The sequence below is a fragment of the Gymnoscopelus microlampas genome (assembly GCF_963454915.1).
Source record: "Gymnoscopelus microlampas genome assembly, chromosome: 4".
Taxonomy (NCBI): Eukaryota; Metazoa; Chordata; class Actinopteri; order Myctophiformes; family Myctophidae; genus Gymnoscopelus; species Gymnoscopelus microlampas.
The window spans coordinates 57,890,822-57,913,338 of record NC_139941.1 but is presented as its reverse complement, the minus strand read 5'-3'; the positions used below and the strand labels follow the sequence as shown (position 1 = coordinate 57,913,338).

General features: G+C 42.2%; 1 protein-coding gene across 5 annotated transcripts in view; it reads left to right on the top strand.

Moving 5' to 3' along the window:
- Positions 1-22,517, top strand: part of LOC311043859 (ceramide transfer protein-like) — a 68,686-nt gene that overhangs the window by 37,396 nt on the left and 8,773 nt on the right. Inside the window, exons 5-11 of one of the 5 annotated variants that reach the window (XM_084055243.1) lie at positions 2,940-3,072; positions 6,530-6,679; positions 8,192-8,349; positions 18,538-18,630; positions 20,040-20,126; positions 20,565-20,657; positions 21,193-21,270. In XM_084055243.1, coding sequence (XP_083911369.1) covers positions 2,940-3,072; positions 6,530-6,679; positions 8,192-8,349; positions 18,538-18,630; positions 20,040-20,126; positions 20,565-20,657; positions 21,193-21,270 — 792 coding nt within the window. Of the gene's footprint in view, positions 1-2,936; positions 3,073-6,529; positions 6,680-8,191; positions 8,350-18,537; positions 18,631-20,039; positions 20,127-20,564; positions 20,658-21,192; positions 21,271-22,517 lie in introns of all 5 variants that reach the window. The other 4 variants (XM_084055242.1, XM_084055241.1, XM_084055245.1 and 1 more) reach the window with 4 other exon arrangements.

Genomic DNA, 22,517 nt, shown 5'->3' with positions numbered 1-22,517 from the left:
TCTAGTGGAGAAGAGATCCAGTAGAACTAAAAGACAAGACATTTTATGTTTGGTTGCGCTCGGGTGTTGCGCTCTGAAAATAGCAGATCTACAAGCTCACAACGCGTTGCAGCGCGACACGTTATGAGCTTGTAGATCTGCTATTTTCAGCATGCAACCAAATGTAAACTCAGCCACATTTTAGTGGACTAAATAGACTGTAGATTTAGTGGACTAAATCGACTGCACCGAGCGTTGATCACAAGGGTGAGAAGTGGATGGAAGAAGTTCAGGGAACTCATGCCCTTCCTAACATTACATTATATTACATTACAGTCATTTAGCAGATGCTTTTATCCAAAGTGACTTACAATAAGTGCATTCAACATAGGTAGGGAACGAAACTACTAATCACCAGAAGTCTTAAGTGCATTCTCTTCTAAAACAAGCAACTAAGAGTATACCTAGTGCTAAAGTAAAAGTGCAATATATCAGCTACCTACTGTCTTAAACAGATGAGACACATAGGAAAATCAAATGAGCAAGAGCTAAAACAAATCAGTGTATCGAATAAACAAGATCCAATAAAACAATAAAACAAGAGTTTGTACAGCTAGTTAAAGGGCAAGACCACTTTGGTAGAGGTTTGGGTTGTGTAGTTACCTCGCCATGATGTAACTCCAAAGGTGGGCAAGAAATAAAAAATAATTGCTGCATTGATTAGAAATTGATAATTCAAAATATGCTCTCCATTGACTTACATTGTACAGTAAAACAGCTCTCAAAGTTGCTCTTTTAGCATGTAAACGAATGTAAACAAAGTCGATTCAGACAATATAGAACATCACCAAACCCAGTACTGTTTTTTTTTTTAATAAAAATGTTAACTTACTGTTGATTTAGCTATTTTTATTAGAAAGAAAACCTGGACATTTTTATTAAAAAATAAACAGTACTGGGTTTGCTGATGTTCTATATTGTCTGAATCAGCTTAGTTTATGTTCGTGTATGGGCTAAAAGAGTGACTTTGAGAGCTGTTTCAGTGTACAATGTAAGTCAATGGGAGCATATTTTTAATTATCAATTTCTAATTAATGGAGCAATTAGTTTTTCATTTCTTGTCCACCTTTGGAGTTACATCATGGCAAGGTAACTACACAAACCAAACCTCTACCAAAGTGGTCTTGCCCTTTAACAACAAGCAGGCAAGGCTAAGAGGATGGGTCAGGGTAGTGTTTCCTGAAGAGGTGGGTTTTCAGCCTGTGGTGAAAGATGGGCAGTGACTCTGCTGTCCTGACATCAGTGTCTCTGCTGTCCTGACATCAGTGTCTCTGCTGTCCTGACATCAGTGACTCTGCTGTCCTGACATCAGTGACTCTGCTGTCCTGACATCAGTGTCTCTGCTGTCCTGACATCAGTGACTCTGCTGTCCTGACATCAGTGTCTCTGCTGTCCTGACATCAGTGTCTCTGCTGTCCTGACATCAGTGACTCTGCTGTCCTGACATCGGTGACTCTGCTGTCCTGACATCGGTGACTCTGCTGTCCTGACATCGGTGACTCTGCTGTCCTGACATCGGTGACTCTGCTGTCCTGACATCAGTGACTCTGCTGTCCTGACATCAGTGACTCTGCTGTCCTGACATCAGTGACTCTGCTGTCCTGACATCAGTGACTCTGCTGTCCTGACATCAGTGACTCTGCTGTCCTGACATCAGTGACTCTGCTGTCCTGACATCAGTGACTCTGCTGTCCTGACATCAGTGTCTCTGCTGTCCTGACATCAGTGACTCTGCTGTCCTGACATCAGTGACTCTGCTGTCCTGACATCAGTGACTCTGCTGTCCTGACATCAGTGTCTCTGCTGTCCTGACATCAGTGGGGAGTTCATTCCACCACTGTGGGGCCAGAACAGAAAAAAGTTGTGACCGTGTAGATCGGCCAGAACAAAGACCAGAGCAGAGCTGAGACAGCAGATGTGAGTGAAGGCCATAGTGGACGTGGTGAGGAGAGGCAGACTGCCATGGTACGGACACATAGTAAGGAAGTGAAGAAAGTAATGTCCATTAACTTGGAGGGGACAAGACCCTCTGCCTGGCCTAAGAAGACCTGGCAGACGACCGTGTTAGCTGACATGAAAGCACTCTGCATCCATCATGAGATCATGAGCCATGGACCGTTACCGGTGGAAGAACGCCATAATGAGAACCCAGCGGTGCCTGGAAAGCGGACAGTAAACAGATGATGATGATAATGTTGTTCCGCTGAGCTTATAGTGCATTATGACCAGCACTTATAATACTTCATCAACCTTGTTATAAGTTGGGGGCACGGTGGTGCAGTCGGTAGCGCTGTCGCCTCACAGCTAGAAGGTCCTGGGGGACGCTGTGGGCGCTGGGGGCGTGATCTCTCCTCCGCGTCATCAGCGCCCATACCCTAGTAGGTGGGGTTGGTGAAAGGGCCCACTCTGTGTGGAGTTTGCATGTTCTCCCCGTGTCTCCTACCCTCACAAAAACATGCAGTAATCCTGGTCTCTATACTGCCTCCCCCTGGCCAGCCGGGGCGCCTGATGGAGGGGAAGGGAACTGGTTGGAATAACGTGTTCCTTCCACGTGCTACGTCCTACCAGAGAAACTCTCCCCTGTCAGGTGACAAGAAGGTCAGTTGGCTCTCATGCATTGAAGGAGGCATGAGCTCGGCCCTGGCCTCCCTAGGTTGGCAGAGGGAGTGTAGTGCCCAGGATTACATAGACAATTGGCACTGGGTGGAAAAAAATGGGGTTACAAAATCGTGGGATAAAAATGTAAGTAAAAAAAAACAACCTTGTTATAAGTTGTTATGCATGATTATAAACTGTCTCTGTCTGTGTGTAACTATGTGTAATTGTGTGTGTGTGTGTGTGTGTGTGTGTGTGTGTGTGTGTCTCTGTGTGTCTCTGTGTGTCTCTGTGTGTGTCAGAAGGGTCACAGCCTGCGTGAGAAGCTAGCAGAGATGGAGACGTTCAGAGACATCCTGTGCAGACAGGTGGACACGCTGCAGAAGTTCTTTGACACCTGTGCAGAGGACAACAAGGACGAGTTCCAGAGAGACACAGGTACTTATGATAATAACTAGAAAAAGTGCTCCTCAGAGCACAGGTCTCCACCGGGTCAGGTAGGCGCCGATTTGCACGATGTTTGGACAAAATCTGTAGGAGTATTATCAAACAATCGGTACCCATTTCGGTACTTAAAAATGTTTGGGGGTTGTTTTACCCACCAAAATAACAAATGTTCAGTTCAACACCGGCCCGATTGGCCTATGCCGATTGAGAAATAGCTATAGCACCGTAATACAAGAAACATAAACGTGAATAGAATAGGATACAATATGCATTTCATCAATGTATGGTTTTCATTACAAAGATGATCACAACTAAACATGTAGGACTGGCTATTGCAGATATAAATGATTCATTATCAAAGAAGCTCACTAGGTTAGACTGCATTACAGCAACATTGTGATTTACAACAGCACACGTCAACAACTCAAATAGTGTTCAAACAAGTGCAAACAAAAGACCTGGTCCTTTTCCATCCATTAGAGTCTACACCAGGGGTCTGGGACCCCTAGGGGGTCCTCAGAGTTACTACAGGGGGTTCGCCAAATCTTTGTCTGATTTGATTTTTTTCTTTTTACAACCACTTGAACCCTAGCATCCCTATTCTGAGGAGAACTTTAGCCAAACATAGCAGATCTACAAGCTCACAACGCCTCGCGCTGCGAGGCGTTGTGAGCTTGTAGATTGGCTATTTTTGGCAAAGAGGGATAGGTGTAGAGGGAAAAAAAGAGCAGACCAAGTAAAAGGTTTAATCTGAAACACAATTTTATACAATATAGAGGGGGTCCCTGCTTCATCTCTCTCTCAGCTAGGGGGTCCTTGGCCTGAAAAACATTGAAGACCCCTGGTCTTATGAATTTATATATATTTTTAAAACAAAAAAAACTATGTTATAATATCAGTGGTGCTCAAACCTTTTCATGTGCCAGAAAATGAGGCCAATCTTAGCCAATCAGGATGGAATATGAAAAATATCCCAAAGCCCCCAAAATGTTTTGGGGGACCACTGGCATAAGGAGGCGTATAAGATGGGGCATCATAATGACAAATAACTTAAATATACCCCAAAAATCTCTCAGTGCCAATGAAATAAAAAAATATGTTCATACTGTGGCAGCATTTTCTATTTTTTTTCAAAGTAAAAGGAAGCGAGATACAGCCTTTTTCAAGTTCAACAAGGAGTGAATGGAGCAGCAAATCTTCGGATCACGATATCTTGGGTTCTGAACATTCTTTTCCCAAATCTTTATTTATTTATTTATTTATTTATTTTTTCAACTCGGGATTTCTCGTTCTGGCACTGAGGGCATTAAAAAAAAAAACTTGGGATAACTTGTGGCTTGGCACTGAGAGAGTTAATAATTGTATACTTTAAAAAAGTGAAAATAGTGGTAATGATCCTTTAGAAAATGTATGCACATTTTTCAACATTGAAATGATAATGACGATTATGCAAAAAACAATTGCTATTATCTCACATAATTGCGACGAGGCGGTGATGCAATGACTGTGACGGGCTGAGTCCAAGGTGCAGCCTCTACGTAGACACTGCAGCCGAGGAGCATTGGTTCTCAAAGTGGGGTCCGGGGACCCCCAGGGGTCCTTGGAGGGGTACCAGGGGGTCCCCAGCAAAATGTGTTTATATAGTGTTACACAATCATTTTAACCATAATTTTATAGTTTGGCTATTCAAAAATAGCAGATCTACAAGCTCATAGCGTTGCACCGAGTTTTTGAAAACTTGTGCAAATCGTTGAATATATATATATTTTCTTTTAAAGCGAGCATTTGTAACTCAAATTTTTGCCTATGGGGGGTCCCTGGAACACAATATTTTGAGATGGGGGTCCGCAGCCAAATACATATAATTCTGGGGATCCTTGACATGAAGAAGTTTGAGAACCACTGACTTATAGAAGAGGGAAAAAAAATAACTGTGTTAGAAAAATAGCATCAGTGAATATTGGTATTTCTAAATGTTTCCTATAGATGTTTGCAGTCTTAACATTAATTATTCACTGTTGGCATGGTTACAAAAAGCCGTAGCCGTGCGGCTTACCAAGCAGTTGTATATTTTTAACATCAGTTCCTGTGTAACTTTGATGTTTTAAAAGACTAAACTAATCCATACATACACTACACCCTGAGCAGCTCCACTCTGCTGGGTGTTAGGTTTCAGAGGGGGCGTGGCCTCTCTGTGAAGCAGCCAGTATCACTCTGCTGCCCTCTGCTGTTCTGCTGCAGACATGACACCCAAAAGAGACCCAAACATACACACATACAGTACAACAACACAGGCTTAACAAATTAATTTTAGGGGGAAAAGGGTCGTAAATAAAGTGTGTGGTTGAAAGCGACGTGTTGCCCACACAAAGTCTACAATGGACAGAGATGTTTTCATTTTTATTCAGAGGGACAGTGCTATTCACACAAGAGGATGAACTTTACCAGGTTCTGGAGCTGACAGTGACACGTCACATGATCCCCTATAACAGGGCTACTCAACTTAAGATGGCTCAGGGGCCACTCAGCAAAATACCAAAAGTCCAAGGGCCGCAAGCTAAAAATGTTGGTCCTATTTTGGATTTTTTTTTGTGTGTATGTCTTTGGAAAAAAAGGAAGCAACCCATATATTTGAACAGAAATGTATATGTGTATCCTTTGCTTCACAAAAAGAAACACTGCCCTATAACTATAACAAAGATAATTGACTCCAGGCTGACCACTGTGAGTGTTAACAGCTTGAGAACCCTTGGTATAAAGCCAGCTCTCCACCGCTCTCCACCGTCGATCAGCGACCGAGCGGGTTCGGTCGTATCTCGCCCGGTAAAGGCGTGGATAGCCGTGGGGTAGAGAAGAGAATCAAAGCACGAGTAGAGAAACGGTCCCTTCCCTTGTCTCTGTAATCAGTGTTGCCATGTCGGCTTATTATACGCGACTTTGGGCTTCTTTCTCTGTGAAGTTTCTTGTAAAAATTGGTAGTTGTGGGTTTTGTTTTTTTGGGCTTGTTTCTAAAGTTTAGTTGCTTATTTAGGCTTGTTTCCATTTTTAAATTGTTGTATTTAAAACAGTGGTTCTCAAATATTTTCATGAAAATGCTGTGTGCATTTTTGTGTTGTTAAAATGTTTTAAAAATATCCCATATATTCCAGATTTTGTTGCAAGAGTTTTTGAAAATAGATCTGTTATTTTCAAATAGCCGATGCATATAGGTTTAAATTGCTCATGTGGTCTAAGTTGCTTCTTTTGGGCACGTTTAACGAGACCCGGTTGCTTTTTTCTCTCACAAAATATGGCAACGCTGCCTGTAAAAATGAGTCGGCTGACGGTTTGTGCTGAACAAGATGCCAACAGACTGAAGGAGTCTGTTAGGTGGAGACTGGAGAGTCACCTTAAGGGACACCATACATACAGTACAATCAGCCTTGTTGTCTCCACTGTGTTCCTCTAGTAGTGGAGGAGGATGAAGATGACTTCCTGGCCACCTCCACCTCCACCCCCACATCCACCACCACATCAACCACCACATCATCCACCACCACCTCCACCCGGCCCGATGGAGGAGACTGTCTACACAACAACAACGGCAGCAAGGAGAAATGTGAGCTTTTTATTTATTACAACACATTATTAAAGTTTACACTGGGATTATTATCATCCCACCCAGAATATTCATATTCCACCCAGAATATTATAATCCTGTCATACAGAATGAATATCTATAATCCTGGTGATAATAATATGTCATACAGAATGAATATCTATAATCCTGGTGATAATAACCTGTCATACAGAATGAATATCTATAATCCTGGTGATACAGAATGCATTGCACACTCCACTTTCATATTTATTTAAAAATGGCTCAAAATTGTACAGTACTTGAGTACATGTACTTTGTTACTTTACACCACTGAGCACTTGGCCCTTGGATCCTCTGCTCTCCCTGAGATGATCCTGACAACGCTCCCACGACAACTAGATAAAAACATACTGATATTTTATGTTTTTGTTTACATTGGCCGCTACATGACAGTCATTTAGCAGACGCTTTTATCCAAAGCCACTTACAATAAGTGCATTCAACATAGGTAGGGAACGAAACTACTAATCACCAGAAGTCTGAAGTGCATTCTCTTCTAAAACAAGCAACTAAGAGTATACCTAGCGCTAAGGTAAAAGTGTAATATATCAGCTACCTACTGTCTTAAAACAGATGAGACAAATAGGAAAATCAAATGAGCAAGAGCTAAAACAAATAAGTGTATCAAATAAACAAGATCCAATAAGACAAGAGCTCGTAGAACTAATTGAATACAAGTAGGCAAGGCTAAGAGGAAGGGTAGTGTTTCCTGAAGAGATGGGTTTTCAGCCTCTTCCCCTACGGGGAAACCAGTCGCCCTGATGTGGCAGACCGTAGTGGTCGGGGCAGGGGTGTAAGCATCGACCTTAGCCTGGAGGTAAGAAGGAGCTGTTCCTTTCACTGCCCTATAGGCTAGCACCAGGGTTTTAAACTGGATGCGAGCCGCTATGGGGAGCCAGTGTAGAGCATTGGTTCTCAAAGTGGGGTCCGGGGACCCCCAGGGGTGCTTGAGGGAGTTCCAGGGGGTCCCCGGCTAAATGATAGATTAGGCACCAAATGGACCCTTATGGGTCTGTAACTCTGAGAGTGTACAAATGGAACCAAATGGACCCTAACGGGTCCATTTGGTTCCATTTGTACACTCTCAGAGTTAAATTGACATAGATTTTACAATATAAATTGCGGTCCAAGTGATAGAAATGCCATTAAATGGGGGTCTGTAGCCCTAATGCATGTCAAACTGGGGGTCCTTGAAATTAAAATGGTTGAGAATCACTTCTAGAGCCGTAAAAAATCTTCTCTTATGGGGGTCCCTGGCATATCTTTTGAAATGGGGGTCCGCGTGTCAATTTGGGGGTCCTTGAAGTTTGAGAACTGCTGGTGTAGAGAACGGAGAAGGGTAGTTGAGGGGGAGAACTTGGCCGCTAATATCGGACATCTCTTGTAACATTAATAACGTGCGTGTGTGTGTGTGTGTGTGTGTGTGTGTGTGTGTGTGTTTGTGTGTGTGTGTGTGTGTGTGTGTCACAGTGTTTGCTCCAGCCAGCCCTAAAGGCATCAACGGGATAGACTTCAAAGGCGAGGCCATCACATTCAAGGCGACCACGGCCGGCATCCTGTCCACCCTGTCTCACTGCATAGAGCTCATGGTCAAACGAGAGGACAGCTGGCAGAAGAGACTGGACAAGGTACACACACACACACGCTCACACGCACACACACACACACACACACAGACAGAGGCGCACACACACACACACACACCTTGTGCAATAAGCTGGTCGTGCGCAGAAAGCACATTGTATAGATGTCTCCTATAAAAGCAGGATGTCAACGATCAGCTCCTCATACATTCACCCAAGCACAGTTGTTAACTCATTCCATGCTGGTCCTGAATCCATCGTCCATGTTTTACACAACCCCAGCATTGTATGGTCCCTGGTTTTGACACAAAGTCAATGTAAATGGTGCATTTATATAACGCTTTTATCCAAAGCGCTTTACATAGATTGTGCGTTACATTCACTCATTCACACACACATTCACACACACACACGCACACGCACACGCACACGCACACGCACACGCTCACACACACACACACACACACACACACACACACACACACACACACACACACACACACACACACACACACACACACACACACACACATTCACACAATGATGGAGGAGGAAACCATACAAGACACCAACCTGCTCATCAGGAGTCATTAGGGGTTCAGACAGTGTCTTGCTCAAGGACACTTCCACACTAACTCTGGGGGAGCCCGGGATCGAACCCTGGAACAACATCATTTGATGGGGATCGTCGGGCCAAAAACATAACTTTGGGGGTCCTTCACAAGACAAAGTTGGAGCACCACTGATATAGCGACATTTGTTGAGACATTTAACAGTTACAAATGTTCACTTTAAATATATATTCAAAGATTGTGTTAGGAGCCACTGGGTCATTGTAGGACTGTGTTCCTTTCACACAGGACTTTTCATTCTTCATTCATTGAATTCTTTATTAGTAGAAATAGTAAAACAGCATCTGGTACAGTCAGACATTAAGGCTGAAAGGATATCACTGTGTTTCCATTGTGGTCCTATGGCCAGACTACATATTTCTGTCATGTTGTGTTTAACCCATTGAGACCTGAAGCCGATTCTACATGTCTCCTAAATCTCAACAGTTTTCTGAAAATGTATGTTTCTATATCTGTGGTGCTCAATCTTTTTCATGCCAAGAACCCCCAAAATTATATGTATTTGGCCGCGGACCCCCATCAAAATATGTTGTTCCAGGGACCCCCAGAAGCAAAGATTTGAGTTACAAATGTTCGCTTTAAAAATATATCTATTCAAAGATTTTCACACATTTTCACGATTTTTCAAAAATAGCAGATCTACAAGCTCGTAGCGCGGCACTCGGTGCTTGTAGATCTGCTATTTTTGAATAGCCCAAAGTGTAAAATAATGCTTTTTTGCTCAAATCTAAAAATGACACAGTTCCAGGTCTTAATGGGTTAATCCATGCATGACTTCCTTATTGTCACGTTGATTCACTCTGTGATCACACAATGACAAGGACCTCCCACTCCCACAGTGTGTGTGTGTGTGGTTTACCTGCAGAGGAATGTCTGTGTCATGGCCCCGAGTAAAGCACACATTACACACACACACACACACACACACACACGTTTGTATTACTATACTTGTGAGGACATCAACATTTTAGGACAGCCATGTTAGGAATGCCATTTAAAAATAATGATTGCCACTTTTTAACCGTAAGCCTAAAGCCGAAAAACAGCAGATCTACAAGCCCACAACGCGCCGCGCTGCGACGCGTTGTGAGCTTATAGATCGGCTATTTTTCGGTGCATGACACTGGCGCGCAACTAAGTATAAATCATGTTGAACTCTAATTCCAATCCCTAAACCTGACCTCTAAGACACCTAAATGTCTAATCCTGACCTGAATGTTTTTCTGATTGTAAACGTAAACTCTAAAAAATGTTTTTTTTAACTATAAAACAACCATTTGTCCTGTGAGGACCAGGAGAACGGTCCTCACAATGTATATTTCTTCAAATTCTACTATACTTGGTTCTCGCAAGTATGGTAATACACACACACACACACACACACACACACACACAAACACACAAAACTGGTTTTACAACATTAGCTGAGCCAAGGCGGATAGAGAGGTGGGTGTGTGTGTGTGTGTGTGTGTGTGTGTGTGTGTGTGTGTGGCCCAACCCTAAACGAGAGGACAGAAACAGGGGGAGGTTTCAGTTGAGTGAGACTTCAGCCCTGAAACCACCTGGTTGGCTCTCTGTGTTCCTATGGGTGTGTGTTCATATGGGCGTGTGTGTTCATATGGGCGTGTGTGTTCATAGTGTGTGTGTTCATGGCTATTGTCAGTTACCAGTGTAGATGAAAGGCTGTGTGTGTGAAACAGCGTTAATAAGGCACACACACACACACACACACACACTAGTACTGAGCACTCTGTGGACGCGTTGAGAGGATTGTCATAAAGGATGACAGCCAGGACGGCGTGGTGGAACTTGTGGAAACAGCCTTCTCTGCAATGGAGACACGACAAACACCACCAGACCCAGAGACCCTGGATCCCTCTGAGTACATGTAGTCTGTTCTATACCGTAAGATATGGACCTGTAGTCTGTTCTTTACAGTAAGATGTCTGTTATCCCATTAAGACCTGAGGCGATTCTTGAAAAAAAATCTAAATCCTAACAGTTTTTGGAAAAAAAAAACTACACTTTTTTTTTTTCAAGATTTTTCAAAAATAGCAGATCTACAAGCTCATAGCGCGGCACTCGGTGCCGCGCTATGAGCTTGTAGATCTGCTATTTTTGAATAGCCAAAGACATCTAAAGTGACACAGATGCGTTCCAGGTCTTAAAGGGTTATTATGGACCTGTTGTCTGACAGACAGACAGACTGACCGCTTGTCTGTGTTTGACTGTCTGTCTGTCTGTCTGTCTGTCTGTCTGTCTGTCTGTCTGTCTGACGGCTTGTCAGTCATCCTCTGTGAGGCTGCCGTTCACACGGTAGACAGAGGAGGATGTTTCTTGTGCCGTGTAGATTTACATATGGTTGACCGGAGTCCCTCAGGGCTCTGCTGTCAGCCTGTGACGTTGTGTGTTAACCTGGCTGAACGCCACGCTGTCTTTGTTCTGTTTTCTGTTGTCATTGTGGGGAAGAGGCTTTTTTTCTGAAAATAACCCGGTGGAGCTTGTCGATCGGTTGGCTATTTTCGGTGAAAGCCCTCGCCACAGTGAGGATGCTGGGGGTTTAAGTGGTTCATATACAACGACGACGTATTGACACTTATTGACGTGTTGTTGAGTCGGCCGGTTGTGATTGAGGCGAAATTTGCATCCCTTTCTCATCTTTTGCTCAAGTTGAAATATCCTCACTTAATTTGAAATGACTCACACCTTTGTGTGTGTGTGTGTGTGTGTGTGTGTGTGTGTGTGTGTGTGTGTGCGTGTGTGTCACCGTAAGGCGTTCAGAAGTCTAAAAGGCCTTTACATTACAACTTAAACAAAGTCTCAGTGTTGTCAGTGGGACAGAGGCACATAACGCACACGGCTGACAAGGCACTATGGTAGCAACCAAGCACATGGACAGGCAGGTGTCACATGACTGTATCTCAGCCTGTAGCATTGACCTATAGCCTTGACAACCATGCAGTCTCATGCAAAGTTTAACATGTCATTTACATGTTATTTAGACTGCTGGGTTTAATCAAATGAAACAAGGACACCATAATAAACGCCATAGTACAGGTCAGGAAGGTAGATAGATAGTGTGTGTGTGTGGGGGGGGGGGGGGGGGGGTCAGTAGATAGATACTGTGTGGGGGAGGTCATTTGTCAAAGGCTGAACAGCAGTAAGAAACAGATAAAAGGTGATACAGTTCAGAGTAGTAATAAATACTACTAGTAATGAGAGGCTAAAGTAGTGGTTCTCAAGCTTTTTCATGTCAAGGACCCCCAAATTCACACTTATTATCCCACGGACCCCCATTTGAAAAGATCTGCCAGGGGACCCCCATAAGAGTTTTTTTTCACGGCTCTAGCAGTGATTCTCAACCATTTGAATTTCAAGGACCCCCAGTGTGACATGCATTAGGGCTACGGACCCCCATTTAATGACATTTCTATCTCTGGGACCCCAATTTATATTGTCAAATCTATGTTTATGTAACTAACTAAGAGTGTACAGATGGAACCAAATGGACCCGTACACTCTGGCTTACAGACCCATAAGGGTCGATGTGGTTCCTAACTAACTCTATCATTTAGCTGGGGACCCCCTGGAAGTCCCTCAAGGACCCCTGGGGGTCCAATGGGGGTCCCCGGACCCCACTTTTAGAACCAATGGGCTAAAGAACTAATACGAAAAAGTACTCAAATGTTTTACTTAAGTAAAAGTACCAATACTGCAATGTGGAAATAATCTGTTACAAGTAAAAGTCTGGAATAAAAAATGTACTTGAGTAAAAGTACCAAAGTATTGGCATCAAAATGTACTTAAAGTACCAAAAGTAAAAGTACAAAAATGTTTGAAAATAGCCTAGGTATAAAATAGGGCTAAAGTGGTTAATGTGTGTTTTGTAATATCATAATGTGGCTATACAAAAATAGCAGATCTACAAGCTCATAGTGCGACACATGGCGCTATTGGCCACGGATCCCCATCTGAAAAAAAGACGTTGTGCCAGGGACCCCCGTAGGAGAAGATTTGTGTTTGGAATTTACAAAATCATTCAAAACATTTACAGGCCCACAGCGTTGGGACGCATTGTGGACTTGTAGATCTGCTATGTTTATGCTAATGAACACTTTTTCCTGGGGGACCCCCTTAAGGACCCCTAGGGGTCCCCCCCGGGCCCCACTTTGAGAAGCACTGTAACAGAGGGAGTGGTTCCTCTGGCCCGGTCCGCCAGGTTTGGGTGTTACCAAGTAAACTAGGCCAGGAGATTACTGCACACACTGTCAGGTTATCCCTCATCTAGTGTGTGTGTGTGTGTGTGTGTGTGTGTGTGTGTGTGTGTGTGTGTGTGTGTGTGTGTGTGTGTGTGTGTGTGTGTGTGTGTGTGTGTGTGTGTGTGTGTGTGAGTGATAAGTGTGCACATTGTCTGTCTTAAAAGGCCTTGTGAAATCTAACCTGACTTTAACTGCTTAAGTGAGTCATGGTGTGTGTGTGTGTGTGTGTGTGTGTGTGTGTGTGTACTTGTAATACTGTTAGTATCGGCTTATGGTTAAAAATGGCAATATTTAAAAATGGCATTCACAAAATTGCCGCCCTCATGCTCAAGTATAGCAATACAAACGTGTGTGTGTGTGTGTGTGTGTGTGTGTGTGTGTGTGTGTGTGTGTGCGTGCGTGTGTGAGAGTGATTATAATGTGCAGGAATCAGATCTCAGGGTAATTTTAGAGACAAATATTGATTCCAACATTACAGTGATCAAGGAGCTGATATCTCTGATCTGTTCCTGCTGGAATGACAAACGTTTCCTCAACTGTTTGGAAGGAATAAGCCGTGTTTACCTGCAGATCCTCTGTAGAGATGATATCATGATATATATATATATTTATAATATAAAGTCAGATGTTGGCAGATAGAATAGTGCAGCTATCATTCACATTCACTTTATTGTCACCAGTGTTGATTTTGTCAGCACATTTTTATTTCGTTTTAGTCATTTTCTTTTGAATAAAATTCCATTTAGTTTTAGTCATATTTTAGTCATCTGAAATGTTTTAGTTTTTGTCTAGTTTTAGTCGACTAAATATCATAAGATTATAGTATTTTATCGGGCCTTTATGGCGTCGTAATGGCTGATTGGTTGTATGCTGAAAATAGCAGATCTACAAGCTCACAACGTGTCGCAGCGCGACACGTTGTGAGCTTGTAGATCTGCTATTTTCAGAGTGCAACACCCGAGTGCAACCAAAACACAAAATTACTTGTCTTGTAGTTCTACTGGATCTCTTCTCCACTAGTCTTAGTTCTACTGGATCTCTTCTCCACTAGTCCCTCTAGTAACATCTTTAGTCTAGTTTTTATTTGTTCATGAAATTGTCTTAGTTTTAGTCATAGTAGTTTAGTTTTTATGTAGTTTTGGTCAGTGTAAAAAGGTAGTCGACACACATTTTTCGTCATAGTTTTAGTCCACGAAATCAACACTGATTGTCACTTAAATGCACCGATTCACAATGTGGTTTTGATTGTTTTTGAATACAGAAATGTAAACAGCACAGAGGTACTGTCAGACATTAAAGATAAAAGGATAACACAAAGAAAGTCATGCTTTCCATTGTGGTCCTACAGTATGTATTCAATTCATCAACATAGCATAAGAATAACACAACAATACACATTATCATCAATACATATAAAACACTATATGTACAAAGGAGAAAACACATAGTGTACATATAGTGATATTCAGTTTTTTTTTCTGTATTTGATGATGTTTGAACTTTGGTGCCACTATATATGTTTATGAACTGAATACCAAGGACCTCGTTGGAAACAAGACCGCAAGGACTTTTATGAACGGACCTTTTAGACAAAGTAGTTTTTTAACACATTCGGTGCCAGAGTTTTATTAAAAAAGGTGACGTTGAGTGCCAGAGATCTCAGCGTTTGTAACACTATACGATGTTTACAGCTGCTACTCCACGACGAGCACCCGATTGTAAACAATATATATGCGTGCACGATGGTGGATGGTCCTGGCTAACGCCTGGAACAATAACATCTCTCACGTGAGTCACCATGGCGGAGTGATCTCGGATCGAAAACGAGTCGTTTTCCACACTGTAAAAAGTTAAGGAAATATAGAGTTTTAATAAAATAGTCAAATCAATCAAACAATCAATCAATCAAAAGGGGGAAAATGTCAGCAGTGAATGACGTCTCCTTTCTAAGGGAAAAGTGAGTTTATCTCCCCTTGCAGACTCCTAAAAGATGGATTTATAGGCCTATGGATTTATAGGCGTTTCGGGGCATTCCACATTTTGGTGTCAGTTAAAGTTCAGTTTATTATGTCCCAAACTAGGCAATTTATGTTAGAGCAGATAATAATAAGAAACTCCAAGACACAGTAAACATACATACACATAGACATACACATAGACATACCGGTAGACATGATCACAAGATCGAGATAATAACAGCTACTAATAGCTGCCTCCTCCTGCTTCTGTTATTGATGGCAGGAATGGAAGTACTGTACTGTACTGTACTGTACTACTGTACTACTGTACTGTACTGTACTGTACTGTACTGTACTGTACTACTGTACTGTACTGTACTGTACTGTACTGTACTGTACTGTACTGTACTGTACTGTACTGTAGGTACAAATGAGAATGTGTACCTGTTGTTTTTAGCTGCAGGGGTCTTTAACCTTTGACCAGAAGGCAATAATTCATATTCAGGATTTAGCGGATGTGAGAGCTGTCCTGTCTCTAATAGATGATGCTTGCAGTAGAAAGAGAGGTTTCCCATGTTTGTTCTATAGATGGTGACACCAGATCGTTGTTGTCTCTCCCTCTAGTGTTGTGGCTGTGGGTGTCGCTCACTTTGGAGAAGTAGTTAGTCAGGTATTGAGGGCTTTGAGGGCACTGCCCCTTTGACTAGCTTAACCCATTAAGGCCTGAGTCCGATTCTTAAAATGTTTTCTAAATCAGAAAAAAACTGATTTTTGAAAAAAATATTACAAATATTTGTTTACGATTTTTCAAAAATAGCAGATCTACAAGCTCATAGTGCGGCACTCGGTGCCGCGCTATGAGCTTGTAGATCTGCTATTTTTGAATAGCCAAAGAACTCTAAAGTGACACAGATGCGTTCCAGGTCTTAATGGCTTAAAAAACAATCCCAGGTTTAATTGCTCAACCCTGTCTTCTACCCTGAGCCATCCCAGACTAGCAAAATGTGTTGGAATTCAAAGTTAGGTCCATATACATGTGAAGAACACTACGCTCGGAGGCTCCACTACAATACAAACACGAGACACCTACTTAACAAGCAACTTCACAGAGAAAGAAGCCCAACGGTGTTTATAATAAGCAGACATGGCAACACTGAGGATGGACGGTTCAGGTGTCAGATTATAATCCTTCAGTGTTTCCTCCTCTTTGTCTCTGAAGTTAATCTGATTTATAATCTGATCTGAAAGTGTTTTTATCAACAGCATCGTCCTGTTTATCTAGATTAGATTAGATTAGATGTCGGGAACATTGTTTTGCTCAGGTCAATGCATACATTCAAGACAAGACACTACATACATGTACACCACACTTAAAACACCCAGCAAAGCACTTCAATTCTATAAAATATACAATTATCATTTTAAAAGAGACTTTAAAAGAAAGCAAAGTCCTCTCCGTGTGTGTGTGTGTGTGTGTGTGTGTGTGTGTGTGTGTGTGTGTGTGTGTGTGTGTGTGTGTGTGTGTGTGTGTGTGTGTGTGTGTGTGTGTGTGTGTGTGTGTGTGTGTGTGTACATATTCAGGTGACAATGTGCAAACCTTGTATGTCCTAGACAGTTGCAATTCAGGAAATGTAAAATATAAGTGTGTGTGTGGGAAAACCCCCGTACACACTTTACTACTTTCACTTTGTTTTTGTTTTTTAAATGTCAACAATAACAGAGGTGAACCATTGTGAGCTTGTTTATCGGCTATTTTTTACTACTTTTGTGTGACTGTAGTATGATGAAATAGGGCATTATTTTACGACTAATGATGGTTTCTGTTAGAGGGCAAAGACTCTCCTGTAGGGCTGATGCTCATCCTGCTGAGTAGTTTTTAGACCTGCTGATTGATAAAGCATTTGTAGAATGGTTCTCAGGTCTTAAAGGGTTTTACTGCATGTTGCTGGGCCATCAAACACACCCTGATGTGATCATTATGTGTATTAAATGCCGGTTCAAATACTAGCCTCCCCCACCCCCAAATAAAAGCCGGGGCTATTATTTGCAGTTTCTTCAGCCTAATTGGAACTGTAACCAAATAATGTCCCGGTGCAGGCTGGTGCAGAAATAGATAAAAGCCGGCTGCAAATAGGCTTTTTCTACAAATTGTTCTTCTAAATGCCTGGGGTCCAGATCCATTTTGCATATTAAAACGCCTGGGCTACTATTTGGGGAAATACGGGGTAGTTCAATTACTTTTTCTTTCAATTACTCAGCCAATGAAGCCTTGATTTTCTATTATTTATATTTATTTTGTTCCATTCATGATCCAATATTCCAATATTTAATTAATTTGAAGTAAATTAGGAGTCCAATCTTAACAAATCTATTATTGAAAAGGATCACTTATAAGCGAGACCTCCCAGTGATTACTTAGCTTTTAGATCTCGGCTATTTTTGAAACATTTTCAAAAAGTCTTGGAAAATTTTGAATGATTTTGAAAATCTTCTCTTCTTATGGGGGTCCCTGGTACAACATATTTTCAGACGGGCGTCCACAGCCAAATACAAATCAATTTAGGGGTCTGTGACATGAAAAAAGTTTGAGAACCACTTTGGTGTAGTGCAGTGGTTCTCAACCTTTTCAGGCTGTGACCCCCCCAAAATAATCATATGTGAACTGTGGACCCCCCAAAATAATCATAACTGGGGACCCCCACACCCTGACAAGCACTTGGAATTGTAGGAGTTGAGGCTTTACATTTAGTTTGACTCGCTTCCACAGAGTAACATTGTGAAAATAGCAGATCTACAAGCTCACAGCGCCTCGCAACTGCTATTATATATATTCACAATGTGTGCCTCTTTCTTCTATTATTTGGCAATGTGGCCAATGTTTGAGCAGTTGTTCTAGTAACGTGTGTTGATTACTCTTGATGCAGTAATGCTCTTTGTAACGGACATGGACATTGAGACATTGAGACATTGAGTGGACATGCAGTAGAAGGAGGAGCTCTCCATACTCTAACATTGAGACATTTAGATCTAGGTCTCTGGTGGTGGTAGGACCTCTACTGGTGGACTGGTAGTACTGCCTGAAGCTCCTCACAACCATCCCCAGGTGGAGAGGCTGTGTCTTGTGACAGCAGTAGAGATGTGTGGGGTCATGTGGGATGACCTGGGTTCCAGTCCCAACTAGACCAGACTACTAAGGAAGACTTATCCTTTGCACCCTGTAGGCTTGTAGATCGGCTATTTTCACTACTTTAAGCTGTTCTAAGGCAACTGCTCCTACTTATTGTGTGTGCGTGTGTGTGTGTGTGTGTGTGTGTGTGTGTGTGTGTGTGTGTGTGTGTGTGTGTGTGCGTGTGCGTGTGTGTGTGTGTGTGCACGTGTGTGTAGGAGCTGGAGAAGCGCAGGCGGGTAGAGGACGCCTACAAGTCGGCCATGAATGAGATGAAGAAGAAGTCTCAGTATGGAGGACCAGACTACGAGGTGAGGAAGGCCATCATCATCATCCTCATTATGAACACTGATGAGGGTTTTTTAAATATGAATTTGTATAGTTTTTTCATAAGACATGACATCAACAAGACATAACAATAAGACAAACAAACACCAGACTATAATGTATGTTAAACATGAGTGATTAACCTATCATAATGAGGTACTGCATAGGCAAACAACAGTTAGACCAGAGGTCTTCAACAGGGGGTCCTCAGAGTTACTACAGCGGTCCGCCAAATCTTTGTGTGATGTTTACTTTAACCACTTCAACCAAGCATCCCTATTATGAGGAGAACTTTAGCCGAAAATAGCCGATCTACAAGCTCACAACGCCTCGCGCTGCGAGGCGTTGTGAGCTTGTAGATCGGCTATTTTCGGCAAAGGGGTTTGTTGTAGGTGGAAAAAAGAGCAGACTAAGTACAGAGTGAAAGGTTTACTAAGTATTGTTTAGGTGCATGGTTAAATGTCTGGAAATACATATTAACATGAATCCAACATGATAGTGCTGTGAAACAAAGCCTATGAAAAAATAAATATTTTATACAATAGATAATGGGGGTCCCTGCTTTATCTTTTATCTCACTCTCAGCCAAGGGGTCCTTGGCCTGAAAACGTTGAAGACCCCTGAGTTGGACACATTAATAATCGAGCTTGTACAAAACAGAGCAGTCACACAGAGTGGAGATGACCCGTGATAGAACCCCAGATGTATTAGAATGTTGCCAGACTGTCCTGTTTGTTGCAACTCAGCCTCTCCAGGTGTATCAGTGATACAAACTCATTAAGACATGTGGTAAAACAAGGAGCGGTGGAAGTCTTCCTCTATGTTACATTTATTCTCTTTGCTATAAGTGTACCAAGCATAAGAGTCTGCAGGACAGAGTACGGCAGAGCAAGAGAAGCTTTGGAGCAACCAAACAAGGCAGTTGTTACGTCAGGTTCAATATGAACACCATACACTCTGCTGTACCAAGCTAACATGTTTTGATAGAATAAAACAATCCTTGGGCAAGAGCACACTTGGAGATGTTGCATCTGTCACAGTATCGGAAACAGTTGGATACATTTTAACCTTAGAGTAATGTAATCTGTGCATGACTTTGAACTGGACAAGCTGCAGACTGGCATTGACTGAGTCCTCTTCAAACCCTCGCTCCAGATCTCATCAGACAGTTCCACACCAATATCAGCCTCGCATGAGGACTTGATATTCACACTGATGAGTTTATACATGCACAATATTAACCTGTCTGTCTGTCTGTCTGTCTGTCTGTCTGCCTGCCTGTCTGTCTGTCTGTCTGTCTGTCTGTCTGTCTGTCTGTCTGTCTGTCTGTCTGTCTGTCTGTCTGTCTGTTTGTCTGTCTGCCTGTCTGTCTGTCTGTCTGTCTGTCTTCCAGGAGGGACCCAACAGTCTGATAAATGAGGATGAGTTCTTCGATGCGGTGGAAGCAGCTCTGGATCGACAGGATAAGATAGAAGAACAGGTGACAACAAAATAGCCAAGCTACAAGTCTCAGTGTGACGTGTGTTCAGCTTGTAGATCTGCTATTTTTTTTCTACTTTTGAATTTGAATCCATATTTGTTTTTGCTATTTTTGAATTGGAATCCTGAAAAGTAACATTTTTATTTAATTATAAATACATGTAGTTATACTTATGTTGACTTTATGAACTTAAAGACAAATACATTGGACATCAAAAAGACAATAGAATGTTAATACTAGTCATTAAGCTACTAATATAGACTGAAGTAATTAAAGCGGGTCATGTTTGCATGTTTAGAATCATAACAGCTGAAATCAATAATATATCAGTATTCTATATTAACCTGTGGGCCGCATTAAGTGAAGGTGGGGGCCGCATGTGGCCCCCGAGCCGCCATGTATGATGTATAAAGTATCTTCTTCTTCTCCTGTTCTCAGTGTCAGTCTGAGAAGGTCAGAATACCTCGTCTGACGCCTGTTCCTTCTGGAGACGTCTACTCCTCCATCGCCACGCACAGATTCGCTGCCAAGGTAACCACTATACTCATCTACCAGGACCTCTAGTACTGCTGGTTTAATCTCCTACCAGGACCTCTAGTACTGCTGGTTTTATCTCCTACCAGGACCTCTAGTACTGCTGGTTTTATGTCCTACCAGGACCTGTAGTACTGCTGGTTTTATGTCCTACCAGGACCTCTAGTACTGCTGGTTTTATGTCCTACCAGGACCTCTAGTACTGCTGGTTTTATGTCCTACCAGGACCTCTAGTACTGCTGGTTTTATGTCCTACCAGGACCTCTAGTACTGCTGGTTTTATGTCCTACCAGGACCTCTAGTACTGCTGGTTTTATCTGGTATTCTATGAACACACAGTAGAACTGTCCTGAACTCTCTCCTCTGTTGGAATCCTTTCATTTCTTACTTCCTCCTCTTTTTCTCTCCCTTTTTTATCCTCTTTTCTTCCACTTGATTATCTCCTTTCTCTGCTCTCTTCCACTTTGTCTCCTTTCTCCTCTTTCTCCTCTTACTGTCTTCTTACTGGCTCCTCCTCTCTCTCTCTGTTCAGCCTCGTAGTCTCTCGTCCTCGCTGTCCTCTGTTGAACTAGTCAGTGCCTCAGATGATGTTCACAGATTCAGCGTTCAGGTACTGTGTGTGTGTGTGTGTGTGTGTGTGTGTGTGTGTGTGTGTGTGTGTGTGTGTGTGTGTGTGTGTGTGTGTGTGTGTGTGTGTGTGTGTGTGTGTGTGTGTGTGTGTGTGTGTGTGTGTGTGTGTGTGTGTGTGTGTGTGTGTGTGTGTGTGTGTGTGTGTGTGTGTGTGTGTGTCGGCCATTAACCGATAAAATGTTTAATTGTCCGTTAATTAAAAACATCACCAGCCACCGTGGCCGGTTGGGAAAATGCTGTTAATAAGCTATTTTATCATTTAAACCTATTATTAATATTATTATTTGGATAAAGTTGTACAACCATTAAAACCCATCATAATCATATACAGTTTTTATCATGTTCTGACAATGTCAGTGTGGGTTCATTCCTGACAGCCTGATGCTGCTGTCCTCACAGACAGTCTGTGCTGTGGTTATCTGATAGATCAGTCTATTCTTCGTACGTGTTGCGCGTTGAAAATATCAGACCTACAAGCTCACAATACGACCAACGCGCCGTGTTGTGAGCTTGTATGTCTGCTATTTTTTTGTCTAGCGGAAACCCTGGCGTGCGCGTGTGTGTGTGTGTGTGTGTGTGTGCGTGTGCGTGCGTGCGTGTGTGCATGTGCTTAAAGAATGCACTTAAGACTTCTGGTGATTAGTAGTTTCCTTCCCTACTTATGCTGAATGCACTTATTGTAAGTTGCTGTGGATAAAAGTGTCTGCTACATGACTGTAATGTAATGTGCATGTGAGAATCTAACAGATTACAGTTTGAAGGTTTTTAATTCATGTGTTTTAATTGCATATGCTTTTGTTTGTGTCATATTAGTAAGTATGTTACAGATTAGATTGATTGATTCATTTCCAAATGTTTGCAGCATTTGCAGAAAAACATATTTTGCATGTTGAGACTAGATTCCTGGAGGGACTTTAGAATGTGTTGAGTTGGCCTGGATCCCAGTGGATCCCAGTGGATCCCAGTGGATCCCAGATTTCTTTGGGCTATTCAAAAATAGTAGATCTTCAAGCTCATAGCGCGACACAGAGTGCCGCACTATGAGCTTGTAGATCTTCTATTTTTTTGGAAAAGGCCTGAACATTTTTGCAAATCTTTGAATATATGTTTTTTTAAAGCGAAAATGTTTTACTCAAATTTTTGCTTTTTGGAAAAACACACTGTTAACACTTATGCTATAATATCAGACATATCATGTCAAGGACCACCCGAAATGATATGTATTTG